The 12,730-nt window shown below is 42.8% G+C and overlaps 1 protein-coding gene across 1 annotated transcript; it reads right to left on the reverse strand.

Annotated features, from left to right (window-relative positions):
- Positions 1-1,139: 1,139 nt before the first annotated feature.
- Positions 1,140-8,905, reverse strand: LOC116248059 (formin-like protein 1). Its single transcript, XM_031620639.2, has 4 exons — positions 6,953-8,905; positions 6,313-6,512; positions 4,897-5,141; positions 1,140-2,146 (listed from the first exon to the last, which is right to left on the reverse strand). The coding sequence occupies exons 1-4, from the start codon at positions 8,800-8,802 to the stop codon at positions 1,352-1,354; spliced, it is 3,090 nt and encodes a 1,029-aa protein (XP_031476499.2). The 5' UTR covers positions 8,803-8,905; the 3' UTR covers positions 1,140-1,351.
- Between the last annotated feature and the right edge of the window lie 3,825 nt (positions 8,906-12,730).

Below are 12,730 nucleotides of genomic sequence, written 5' to 3' on the forward strand. Positions count from 1 at the left end.
CCTCTCCGTCTGTCCTCAGTTGTCCCGTGTTTCTGCGATCGAGTTGGTACCTTCTGGCGGCAGCCTCCGCCCCACCGGACGTTGTATCTTCAAGTCAAACTCGAGCTTGTTCTATTGAGCTCGATTTGAGTTTCGGTCGAGTTCGAGTTTGAGTATTTTTGAGTCGAATGCTTGGGCCGTCTCTTTATCTCCAATCAACCAAGAAGCAAACCTTGGTTGCCGAAACCTGGACAAAGGCCGAGCACAGGGCACTTGGCCCAAGATCTCCTCCTGACTCAGCAGGGATTCCATGTCTAAATTGCTATTAAACATCATCCAGAAAATCACAAAATTGCATTTGCCATCTTCAACCGCAGTGATGCTTGTGTCAGAGCAGGAATCATCAGCCACAGACATGGGACTGGCAGACCTACCATGTCCTCGATCGACCAAATCGTCATGCACGGCAGGCAGGCATGATCATCACTGAAGCGCATCCTGCGAGCCACTGGCTTCCCACATAATGCTAATGACAGAATAGTGTTTTATTCTGCTGCAGAAGAGTAATCACTTGTTTTAACTTTAACCCTGCCGAGGACATTTTGTCTCTCAGCCTTGCCTGCCTGGCGCAAGCCTCTTTTGGGACTCTCTTCCTTCAAGCTGGAGTCGTCCTCTACTTTTTGTCCATTATTGTATATATCCCTTTTTTTGATTAATAATACATGAGGGGACTGCCCCGGGCAGGTTTGCAACGGAACCTGGTGTTCTATAGTTGTACCACCAAAAACGTTCACTTCATTGGTCACCATCTTCTACATCCTTGAGTCGTTATTCATGAAATTTGACTCCTCGGCTGATCAATTGGCTGATTTAGAGGCAGAGTTAAGATTAACAGGCACTGGATACTAATATATAGAAGAAAATTTCTCCTAAGTATCAAATATGAAAAATCAAATATGAAAATAAGAGTATTTTGTGGGTTTGTGTGGGTAATTATGCAAGAAGTACCCAGACCTGCCTCCGCCCGTAGTTCCTATTCAGTTTCGGGTTTCATGTAACAAGTTTCACATCCAGTATGAAGGATTAGTGCTCGTGAGAATCGAGAATCAAACAGATGATTGGACTTTCACGGCTTAACATAACCTATGACATGAGACTCGGGGACAAAACACGTCCGTCTTTTCTACGTTAAGTGAAACCCTCTTTGTACATAATAAAATAAATCCCCATGTAAATATACATACAAGGAAAAGGAGAAGCAGAGAACCGCATCTCAATTTTTCACCCATGCGCAAATGTCGATATTGGGAAGCTTGCTGCTTATGCGCGTTGATGATGAGGATCAAAGAAAGAAACGCCGGAGATAATTTGATCACGAAGATGAGCTGCCACTGTCTTCGTCACTGTCCGTCCATCGCCTCCGGAAGACCCGAGCAGTCGGTGCTGGTATGGGGTTTGCAGGAATCGGTAATTGACGGCCCGCACTCGCTGCCGCTGTTTGCTGCTGCATTTTTCCAACCTGCTTGCATACACGGTCAAGCACGTCGAGGAAGTCACTGACTATGACGAAGATGCGGAAGGGATGGGCCTCCTCGCGAGCCGCATTGCCATGGAAATACTCGGTGATCTCCTTGACAAGCGTGAGCGCCGCATTTTCCTCTGCTCTAATCTGAGCGATCTCCTCCTCGGCCTTGCTCTTGAACGAGGACATGGATGACGCGAACTGTGCATTGGCCTCATCGTCGCCGGAAAGGCGGAGGGCATCAGAGACCTTTTCAAGGCCAGCTGCCAGCTTGCGGACGGAGGAGCCGAGGACGTCGGAGTCCATGGAGGCAGCCTTCTTGACATTGCTGAGCTCACCGGAGAGAGCTGCAACTACCTGAAGGCCATGCTTACGGGGGATTCCGGCAGGGGACAGCTCCGCCGATGGAGATCGTAGATTGGCAAGGTGTGCTTCCTCCGAGCGGATGATCTCTTGGACGACGAAGTGCAGAAGGGTGGTCTTGCCATCGGTGCCCTTCACATCTACAAGCTTCAAGAGGGTGTCGAGCTTGAAGGCCTGCGCGTCGCCCCTGTTGGTGCCGACGTTCATCCGGTTTCCGGTCTTTAGTACCGCCTCCAGGAGCTTGAGAAAGAGGCGGCTGCATTTCAGCTCCTCACATGCAGCCTGAGACAGGCCACAATGGAACAGCGTCTGTTAAGAGCTCCAAACATTTTTAACCTTTTCATGAATTCAAGAGTTCCACCACTGAGATTTTTTAAGTTTTCAGTTTCACGAGAAAAATGCACGGTTGCAGGTAAAATAGGGAGGCATTTGATGCAGAAACAGAACATCAACGATCACAGAATGGGGCATTCCATCACCATTCTGCTAATCTGGCAAAAATGGTGAGAAACTCATTTTTTGGCAGTTCTAACAAGGTTGTAAGATGCGATTCATAGCCTTCAACCCAAGATTCGAAGTGGTTTGAAGTGCATGCTCCATGCGACTGTAAAATCTACTGTTCAAACAGAACGGAATTTAGATTTATTGTTTTATAGTCTGTGGCGAAGGCGGCAAATCTACGGTCTAACCAAGGGGCGTCGGAATGTTAGATCCGCACAGTTCTCAAATCAACCTACGAACCGCAAAGACCTACCAGGATTTTAGATTTATTGTTTTACACTCCGGTGATTGACGGCAAATCTACGGTCTAAGCAAGGGGCGTCGGAATGTTAGATCCGCACAGTTCTCAAATCAACCTACCAACAGAAAAGACCAGATAGAGTGCCGTGTTGAAGAAGGAGACAAAGCATTCGAGAGCTCCTTTCCAAGGGTGAAAAAAGAAAAAAATTAAAGCACCGGGTTTGCAGAAAGAAGTTTAACGTGGCGCCAAAATTGGTCACCGTCGGCGCCAGCATAAGCTTTACGCAATCACGTGAAATATGTCTACGGACGGCACGAGGGTGCCTGGAGGTCCTACTAAAATGGATGTTTTCACCGATAAAGACATGGCGATTCTTGGATTTTTCATGAACGTGAACCCTCGTCATGTGACACAAAACCATGTTCTCGAGCTTTCACCACACTCGGAAATTGTGTCAGGACATTGGCTGCTCTCTTAATAGGTAATTGGTAATAGAATATGCTCGCAGCCAGCAAAGAAATCTAAAGAAGAATAAAATTTCAGATTGTCAGAAAGAGATTTAGATCGCGAGAAGATGCCAAGAAGAAAAAGAAGAAAACAAACTGGAAAAGCAGGCCCTAAAAGTTTATGGCATCTTTCTTTTAACCAGCCGATTCAAAACCTTCAAAAGCAGGTAGCTGACGACCATGAGAATCGAATCGCGCAACTGTTCTCTGAACAGAAGCAGGCCGCGCCCCACTAAGCAAACACCGCTCCAAATGATCGTCATACTGTTAGCAGAAGTAAGGAAACTAGAATGGGCCAGAACACAAAGATGGGGAGCAAGACAATAAAAACTTGCCCAACGTTCAAATTGCTAGCCAGAGCTTTCAGAAAAGAAAAGAAAAGAAACATGTCAACTACTTCGAAGCTAGATTAGGACATAAGTCTAAAAGGGAAATCCAGTTTTGAGATAAACATGTTTGTTGACAACATCTGCAGGAAAGGATTCGATCAAGTTATTTTAAGGCAATATCTAAATGGGCAACTCTTAGAAAGGCGGTAGCGGCTAAGTGGATTCATCTGGTATGAATTAGTGCAGCAGAAAAAATTCCGGAGGTAGTAGCTTTTCGTTCAGCACATCACGGATCAAAGTGCAAACAAGATTCTGTGTGTCGACAAGTCACTGTCATAAGATCTAAACACCCAGATTAGTCACTATTTGAGACCGGGCATCATGATCAAGTATCAGCAACAGAAAAGCCAAAACACATCAGCCGCTTTCAGCCGAGACACCCTATAGCATAGGAGGAAATAGAAAGGTGCCATTACCGATATCTACAGCACTGATAGAGGGACGATGACTGTATTCCACTGTTTCTTTTTCTCTTCTTTTGAGTTTTAGGCATTCTTGACCTCTCACTCTGTAACAAGTAACACGAGAAAAAGTAGCGGCATCTTCTACTTATCGCTTTGTTTCTTTGAAGTTCCCAAATTACCATCTTATCGCTTTCTTTCTTTGAAGTTCTCAAATTACAATCAAGTGTTAGTGACCTACTCATTTCCCATTCCGGATTTTACAGAACTCATTTCTGGCTTATAGGCAATTTCATAGATCTACCCCTACATTATTGCACCGACAAACTCGTGTAGGGCACTTGTAGTTTTAAGATAGATTCATCCCTTTATTACTTTAACCATGAGTATCAGTTTACCAGTCATATACTTGACAAAGCATGTCCTTTAATTGAAAGAGTTTCTAGTTCACAAATTTGACGACTAATTTGGATCATTATGGACAGAAAAGGGAGGGATGAATTTGGTCACTACTCATTAGACACTAGGCAGCGGTGGTTTTGTCAAATTAACTTTAGGTATGAAGCTTGGAAAACCTTAGAGATGAGCCCAGAAGTGCTAAAGAATTTGGCCTATGGAACCTATTCAGATTCTGCCCCGTGGTTTTTCTGGCAATCTTAGTTGAGCACGGCAAGCGCAAACCTTCCGACAGGTACTAAAGTATTTTCAGGCTGTGGAGATAACTTTCTCTTAAAGCAAGAAAGGGGAAAAGAACAGCAATCCTCCAAAAGCAAATGCCGTCCATCAGTTTCACGAGGTACCACTCCCTGCCATTTAGATGACAGTACAGGCCATTTTGATTATCAAACATAACTAAACAGGGTTTGCATGACTTGTGTTTAATATGCTTTCTCAACTTATTTGATATGAAACCACTCACGCAAGAAAAGTTATTTTAAGTTGAGAAATTGTGTGATTGAATCGTGAGGAAAGGAATATACAGAACTATGCATACCTCAAGAGTTCGAAACGATTTTCTGAGATACGAAACCTCTGATTCAAAGTTGGCCATGTAAAGCATGGCATCCGCTCGTTTGAATGCATATGGTATGTCAAGCACAGCCTTAAGGAAGCGCTCAGCAGTTCCAAGCTTAGAGTTGCCATCTTCCGTTTGACCTTTCAGCTTCAGCTCTTCCTCTTTTGTTGGAGCCATTTTCAATAAAGTTTCTAATAGCTCAGCACCCAATCCATCAGTATTACCTATCACGGCATATACAAACTTAGAGACTTGAAGAAGATCCAGAAAGGAATTTATGGTGAATATTTCGATAAGCATACCAACAATGCTTGCAGAAGATTTAGCAACGAAATTACGGCAAATGACTTGATCCTACCAACGAAACATAGAAAAGATGCTTCTGGGACTACTAAATAAAGCACTTAGAGCTTGTTTATGTCAATCCATAAGAGGTGGCCGCGGCCATGCATAGACAAATTATATAAGCAGTTATACCGGTGTATGTAAACTGCAGACCACGTTCAATGACTCCAATGATGACTTTTCTTTACGAGGACCAATATTCTTTGATGAACAATAGAAGCAAGCAAACACATCAAGAGGTGGCACCTTACCCTTCTCCAAAACCATTTCAGGGGCCACCTCTCTGAAGATATAGCAATATAGCATATATTCATATAAGAAACTCAACTCTTTTCAAGGGAAAGACACCTTCCGAATCCACAAACTGCAGCACCGTTATGACCAGAAATTTGGCCAAGAAAAAGTAGGTAGATTGAATCATTGAAGCAAGATTCTATAAGCAGACAATCAATTAATTTTTCTAAAGCTTGTGAAGTCATGTTCAAGTCACCAAAAAACAACAGGATGTAGCATCTGTGCATGACAGATTAGACGTTGTAAGCAAAAAAAAAAAAAAACTTTGACCTAAGAAGCACCCATTGATATGAGTGGCCATGGAAATAAATCGTTACAGAAGCCTATCTCTACTTCAGCTCCGATGCCATGTTTGGAGATGAGGAGAATTAAAAGAGGACAAGCACTACTTGCAGAAACCGCACCATCTCAGTTGGAATAGAGATCACTATCAAATAATGAACTGGGGAATCCTAAGAGAAAAAATGGCGAAATAACAGAAAAAAGACAAAAATCGCCATTAGCATTATTGAAGCCGGTCATTCTTCCAAATAGCAAATTCCACTAGCAATAGACCTGCTCTCAAGGATTGGACTAGGCCAACCACACTGCCTAACTAGCCAGAGCGCTGAGTCAGTTCCCCTGGCTCACGGGGCGGCTACTTCATGAACCGACATAATTCTGGCGGATATCAAGCAAAGTATGACAACTTGCCTATCAGATAATCGAACCAGAAAATTGAGCAAGTGAAACAAATTTGTTTAAGAACTCCCCCACCTTCACTGAGCGCATTGCAGACTTCCTCCTTTGTGACGTTGAGGGCTCTCAGCAGGATGGCAAGATTTTGGGATTTCTTCGGGTCCAGCACCCTGTTCTCTTGAACCGGTGATGTAAGAACAGCCCATCGATGCGGCTCCTTTGGTGCTGCATTCGTGGGATTGCACACGAACAGGGTTTCGATCATTTCTTCATTTAATCTAAGTTACGAAAGATAAGATCATAAAACCACAGAACCAGTAAGGCATTAATACACCACCGAACTGGAGAAAGAAAATTAAGAGACAATAAATTTTGTTCTCCTCATTAGCTTAAGCTTTATAAACATTTCATAGCAAAGGAAAACCTCTAAATAAATCTGATCCATTCTGCCACAGGTCGACCAATGAAGAAAAGAAGAAAGAAGAACAAGGTAAACTCCGTATCAGCTGGAGAATCCTTTCACACAAAGAATGTGGTAACGGTTCACAGAAGACCCGTTGTCTCAATGTCTACACAGAGGCACTCAGTTATATCGTAACTCAAGTTGACGACCCGTTGTAACAATGTCGACGACTGTAATAATAGATGCCGGAAAACTTTAAAGGGCAAAAAAAGAAGGCAGTCAAAAATAGAAAAATTCAGGTGAGTTGGTGCTTACTGGAAGGAGCTAGATTTCAATTGGTCCCACACCATTACGCGGTCTGAGCTCGCCCAAACCTTGTCCCAGTGCAGTGGCTTCAATTTAGGACGTGGATTGTCCAGCGAATTTTCGGCCGGTGGCTCGTTGTTCTTCGGAGAAATGAGTTTGCCTTGTGACTTAGCTTCTAGAGAGCTTTCGGATTTCATGTACTGTGAATTCCTTTTTGGGGTTATCAAAGGTGGAGGCCGGAAAATTGGTCGACTTGGAGGCAGAGGAGGGACGGAAAATTGACAGAGACTCCCCTTGGGTGGTGGTGGTGGCGGGGGAGGCGGAAGCTTCATTGGAAATATGGTCTGCTTTGGAGGGGCTGGTTGACCCGAAAGCGACTGGTTTCCAGATACAGTTGATTTATCAGACGCTGTTGATTTTTCTGAAGGAGAAGACGGTGGAGACGGCAATATGTTTCTCTGCCCGAGCGTCATAGGCGATGATGGTGGCGGTAACCGGAAACTGTCATGCGTGGGACCATCAGAGGCCGAGGACTCCGTGTCCAGCTCCAGTGAGGGAGCCTTCGAGGCCACCGGAGACGTTGACTGGGAAGAGGGGTAGGAAGGCGTTGTCGCAATCGACCCACCAAACTCGTGCCTCGTCGTAGAATGCATGAGGAAGACGCGCTGGGAGTCTGCTCCAGCATCTGAGCTCTCATGGTGGTTTCCGCTTGAAGAGGCCCTCGGTGAATAGAAGGACTCGTTGTCGCCGTCGTCCGTCGACTCCCCACCATCCTCTGATGGCCAGCATGGGCGCGACAGAGGCGGCAAAGGGTGGAGGTCAGGGCTGCGCTGGTGGAAGCTTGCTGGGGAGCTCAGTTTCCGGTTGTGAGTGCTAAGGACCGGGGAATCTTCTCCCTGTGGCCTGTGGGAATCCACCAAGGTCCCCAAGTACAGGACGTCCGAGCCACTGGCTACCCCATCTTTACTGGCGACAGAGCCGGGACCGCCCGCCGAGAAGAGGCGGATGCTGGTCGATCTGGTGGCTTTCCAGGAGAATTCACCCGAGTTCCGACGACGGAAGAAGAAGATAACGGTAAGCAGAGCGGCGAGAGCAATGAGGCTGATGACAACGGCAACGATGACTTTCTTAGCGTCACTGGGGCCGTCTCTTGCTAAGGTTGGCCAGGCAAGGCCAGAGAGGTTTGCGGGAATGGTTACGGAGGGAATGGCGGCAGGTGGGCGATTGGTGGTGGCAGTCGGAGTGGGGTTCACAGGAAAGAACTGGCTGCCGCCTCCGCCGCCGCTACTGCTACTGCTGGGGCTAGAGGTGATGGGTGTCGCGGGAGGAGGTGAAGGGTTGCTGGAGTTGGCGGGGAAGAACGGTTGATGAAGAGATCTCCTACTCCTAGTGCCTGGAAGTGGGGTGCTCGTGACGTAGTTGACGTAGAGAAGGAAGAAGAAGAAGAAGAAGCGACGGTGGTGGGGAGGGAAGATTGACATTGTGACGGACAGAAGACGGCGGATACGCCGGTCGTGGTAGTCGTGGAGTGCGGATTTGTGCGGAGAGAGAGAGAAAGAGAGAGAGAGGTGCTGCTCGTATTTTCCGCCGGATGGTACATGGGCGTCCTTTTCTGCTTTTTCTCTGAATGGAGAAAAGAACAGTAAAATTTTTTCCCGCAGAGCCAGGAAAGGAAGAATAAGGGAGAGAGGGAGACGACGAAAAAGTGATGAATGTTCGTCTGGGGCCACGAGCAAAGAGCATTGCAGGTGTGTTCGATCTCTGTGGTTTCGGCACTCGAGCGGAGCGACGCCGTTCCGTTTCATGGAAATGGAAATAAATGTCGGACGTGCAACTCGAGGAACGTGTAGTGTTTGCATTCTAAATTCAGAGTTGGGACCTTTTTATAGTAAAAGGCAGAATGTTGGAGAACGGACAGGCCAAATTAAAAGAACTGTGGCGTTGTTATTCTTGTTATGAGAAACAGCACATTGGTAAGTTCTATTTTGTAATCTAGTTTAGATTATATCATAAGACATATTTTTGGGGGGAGTTTTTGATGCATAATATATTTTTTGTGTACTCAATTTTATGTGATTTGTACGTAATGGCATTTGGTTGTGGGACAAAGAATATGATTAGTTATCAACTTTTGCATTTTAATAATCTAAAAATAAAACCAAATTTAAAGACCCTTGGACGCAATTCACAATAAGACGTATTTTTTTATTTAATTCATTCCTGATTGGCTTTCTCTTATGTTCCTCTACTTTACACATTCTCTATCGTATATAAAGGGAAGACACTAAGTGCCATGAAGTCGCAAAGCAAGTAAACAAAACCAAATCTGCAACATCAACTCTCTCTCTATATATAAATTGAAGCATACCAAAGATGACTATTAGTAGACATCGGGTCGGGCCAACCAATTTGAAGTCGAGCCTAGGTCAGCTTGGGTCCGATTTTGGTGCTTGGGCCCAGAAAAATTTTAATTAAAATAATATATATATATATATAAAATAAAAAAATCACCGGGCCTGAGTTCAAAAGCCGGAATAGCCCCCAACCAGGTGCCCGCTCTAAACTGAAAACACCAAAAGCAGCCATAGATCATAGAAGAGTAAAAAAAAAAAGAGAGAGAGACTTAGGCCTTCAGTCCAACGGTGGATAATTTCGCGCTCACCCGAAAAGCAAACAAAAGCAAAATAAACCAACAAAAGAAGAAACATAACCTTAAAACATGACTCGTGGCCGGAGTTTCTTCAAAGTCAAGTTATTCGTTTAAACACATTATGTGATGACAATAGGTGATATTGCTACCGCTAGACCACTAAGTGCGGACGAGTTAGGACACGAGAGGTATAAGTCATTGACATCACAAAGTGCTTTAGACAGTTTTGGAGAAAGAAGATGAGTGCAATGACAATGAAAAAGCACTAGTACGCATTAAAGAAAGGGAAGTCCAATATGAGGAGAAGGAATGAGACGTAGAGGTTAAACATGCTTTTGAGGTACCTTCTGAAAGAAAAAGATAACAGAGACTTTGAGAAAGAAAAAGAAACGAAAAAAATGTACAGTAAAAGGAGATGCCTATGTAAGAAGAAGTGGATGAAGAAGGACAGTGGAGAGCAATAAAAAGAAGAAGAAGTCAAATGATCATGTTTTCATTCCACATGTTAAAGAGAAAGAGGAATTGCACTAGTCTATTGAAGTGCTGGGAAATAAATATGTACTGGAACGTGCATAGATATTTAGTCTATCTTGTATTTGATAATGACAATGACACATGAAAGTATGACATTTCAAAGCAGTTGATTGGTTGATACAGTTTAATGCAAGATCTCAAACAATTGACTTCAAGAGATAGTTTTTGGCAATATAATCGATAAAACTCTAATTTGAGGTTTGTGTTGGGTAGATTTTTCTGTCATTCAGGAGGCCCAATCTGAAGATAAACACTCTTCCATTCATGAAATTCAAATTGGTTATGATGCTGGAACATGTAACCCACATATAATGGTTTTAAAAGTCATGACAACAAAATGGTAGGTAAAACCGAAGTGCTTATCTGCAGACCATAAAAGGAGTTGCTATGTTGGTCTACCATTAAATGAACCAGAAGTTATACTTGAACCTGATAAGCATGAGAATCTGTTGAGAATTAGCTATTTAAACATAACTTCTGGAAGTCCACTGCACAATGGCCTAGTGCAACTACCAATTTTGAGGTGTATGGTTTTCCCATTTTTCTTGTACATTGTGTTTTTAACAACAATACTCATGGAAAACGTGCAAGACACATATCATTCATTTGAGACTTAAAGAAAGTTTATGAGTATTAATGGGGTCCAATTGTATTTCTGCACTTTTACTACTAAATGTGGAGGATGCAAAGGGAGAAGTAGCAAGATAGTTCACTTGGAGGCTTCTTATTATTGATGTAGTTATACTCTTAAATTATCCAATATTTTGCAAGTTTTACTGGTTTGGTTTAATTTTTCACTAGCACATTGTGTTACTCATGGGGTCTTATGGTTAATTTGTTGTGTTTTTATGTAGTTATATATATATATTTTACGTAGTTATATGTATATATATATATATATATATATATATATATGCATAGTATAGTGTTGATTTTTCCATGATATGTTTTGTTTAAATAATTATCTTTTTTTTTTGCAATTAATTTGATGAAGTATGTTTGGATTTATTTACTTCCCATTGTTGTCATCATACATAAGTAATATGGTTTTGTGTTTTTTCTAGAGTTTGAAGTTTGCAAGAGGCAACATATTATATATAATGCAAATTGGGACTGCACCAACAATTTAGAAGAAAAAAAATTATGTTAAGTGTGTTTGTCCTCTGCCATTCTTGGCTAGCAAGTAGCAAATCTGACTATCCATTTAGTTTGTCTTTATCTCCTCCAGTCATCCCTTGAGATGAGAGCTTCTTCCTAATTTGGCGGGAAGAAGTTATGTTGTTGGTCATGTAAATACCAGGGGATCGGCTGAAAGTTAAAACAAAAATGTATAGCCAATATCTTCACCAGTGAAGGTATGACCATCATTTATTGTTTATCCATAAGTTGCTTTATTCTCTTCTTCATCAATTGTGTATGGATATGTATTATTGTATATTTGGCGACTACATTAGCATTTGAGAATTCAAGTTCATAGGTTTTACGTATTTTTCATGCTCTGGATAAACTAAACATAGTTTTCTACATTTGGCGTCGACTTTTTGACATTTTTTTGTAAGTTTTTATGTTATATGCTATTTCTAAGGTGGACCACCTGGTGAATGAGATTTTGCAAATTGCGCAATTTTTCTCTAAATTATCAATGATACTAGATGTTGTTGAAAGTTGTTTCTTATACAGATTAATGCAACTGAAGAACCATGTGGTTATTTAGTGATCCAACTTCCTTATGTATTACATTGTTATGATGCAAAAATAAAATATGAATATAAATGAATAAATAATAAAATAGCCTTAAACTTTCCGTGATATATGAAAATAGTATTGATAGTGAAGGAACTATTATTTAGTTTGCAATTAAATCATGTATCAAGCTAAGCATTGCCGTTTTATTGGTGAGTAGACAACTTTCAAGTGTTGCCTTCTAGATAAGGGTGGGCATCGGGCCAGGCCAGCCTAGACCCCATTTTAGTAGATCGGGCCCTGCCCGACCAGGCCTGGTCTGGGTTCAACCTTGACCTGAGCCAGAGTCTGGCCCGAAAGTCTGACGGACCCTGCCTGGTGCCCAATCTTACTTTTACTTTTAGATGCACAATTTATTATTATCTAATCAGTTAGTTGAAACTAAATTCTATCCCTCTCAAAGCGTGTGTTCATGTGTGTAAAACTAAAATATGCATTATGAAATACAACATATCCCTATAATTAATGGTTGCCAAACCTCTCTTCCTCCCTCCCTCTCTCTCACACACACACACATATAAAATGAGGGACCAAGTTATACAACATTATAGGATGTATAGTACACACCTTTGCTGGGCTGTCCTTCGGTTGAGCAAGTGGCATATATCCATTTCAATCATTTTTCTAGCAGAAAATTTAAAATGGCTGCATGATACCACATTAATATTGTTTAAATATTGTAACATTACGAACTTCTGGGCAGGTCGGGTCGGATTAGGGTCCAAACCCGGACCCAAGCTCCACGCGAAGAGGAGCCCGACGCCCCTTCACTCGTGTCTTCTCCCTCGACCTTACCTCATCTCCCTCGTCCTGCTGGGTTGCACACAGCACAAAGAAGAAGGAGGCGAAAGAGATGGCAG

The sequence above is a fragment of the Nymphaea colorata genome, chromosome 2 (genome assembly GCF_008831285.2).
Source record: "Nymphaea colorata isolate Beijing-Zhang1983 chromosome 2, ASM883128v2, whole genome shotgun sequence".
Lineage (NCBI taxonomy): Eukaryota > Viridiplantae > Streptophyta > Magnoliopsida > Nymphaeales > Nymphaeaceae > Nymphaea > Nymphaea colorata.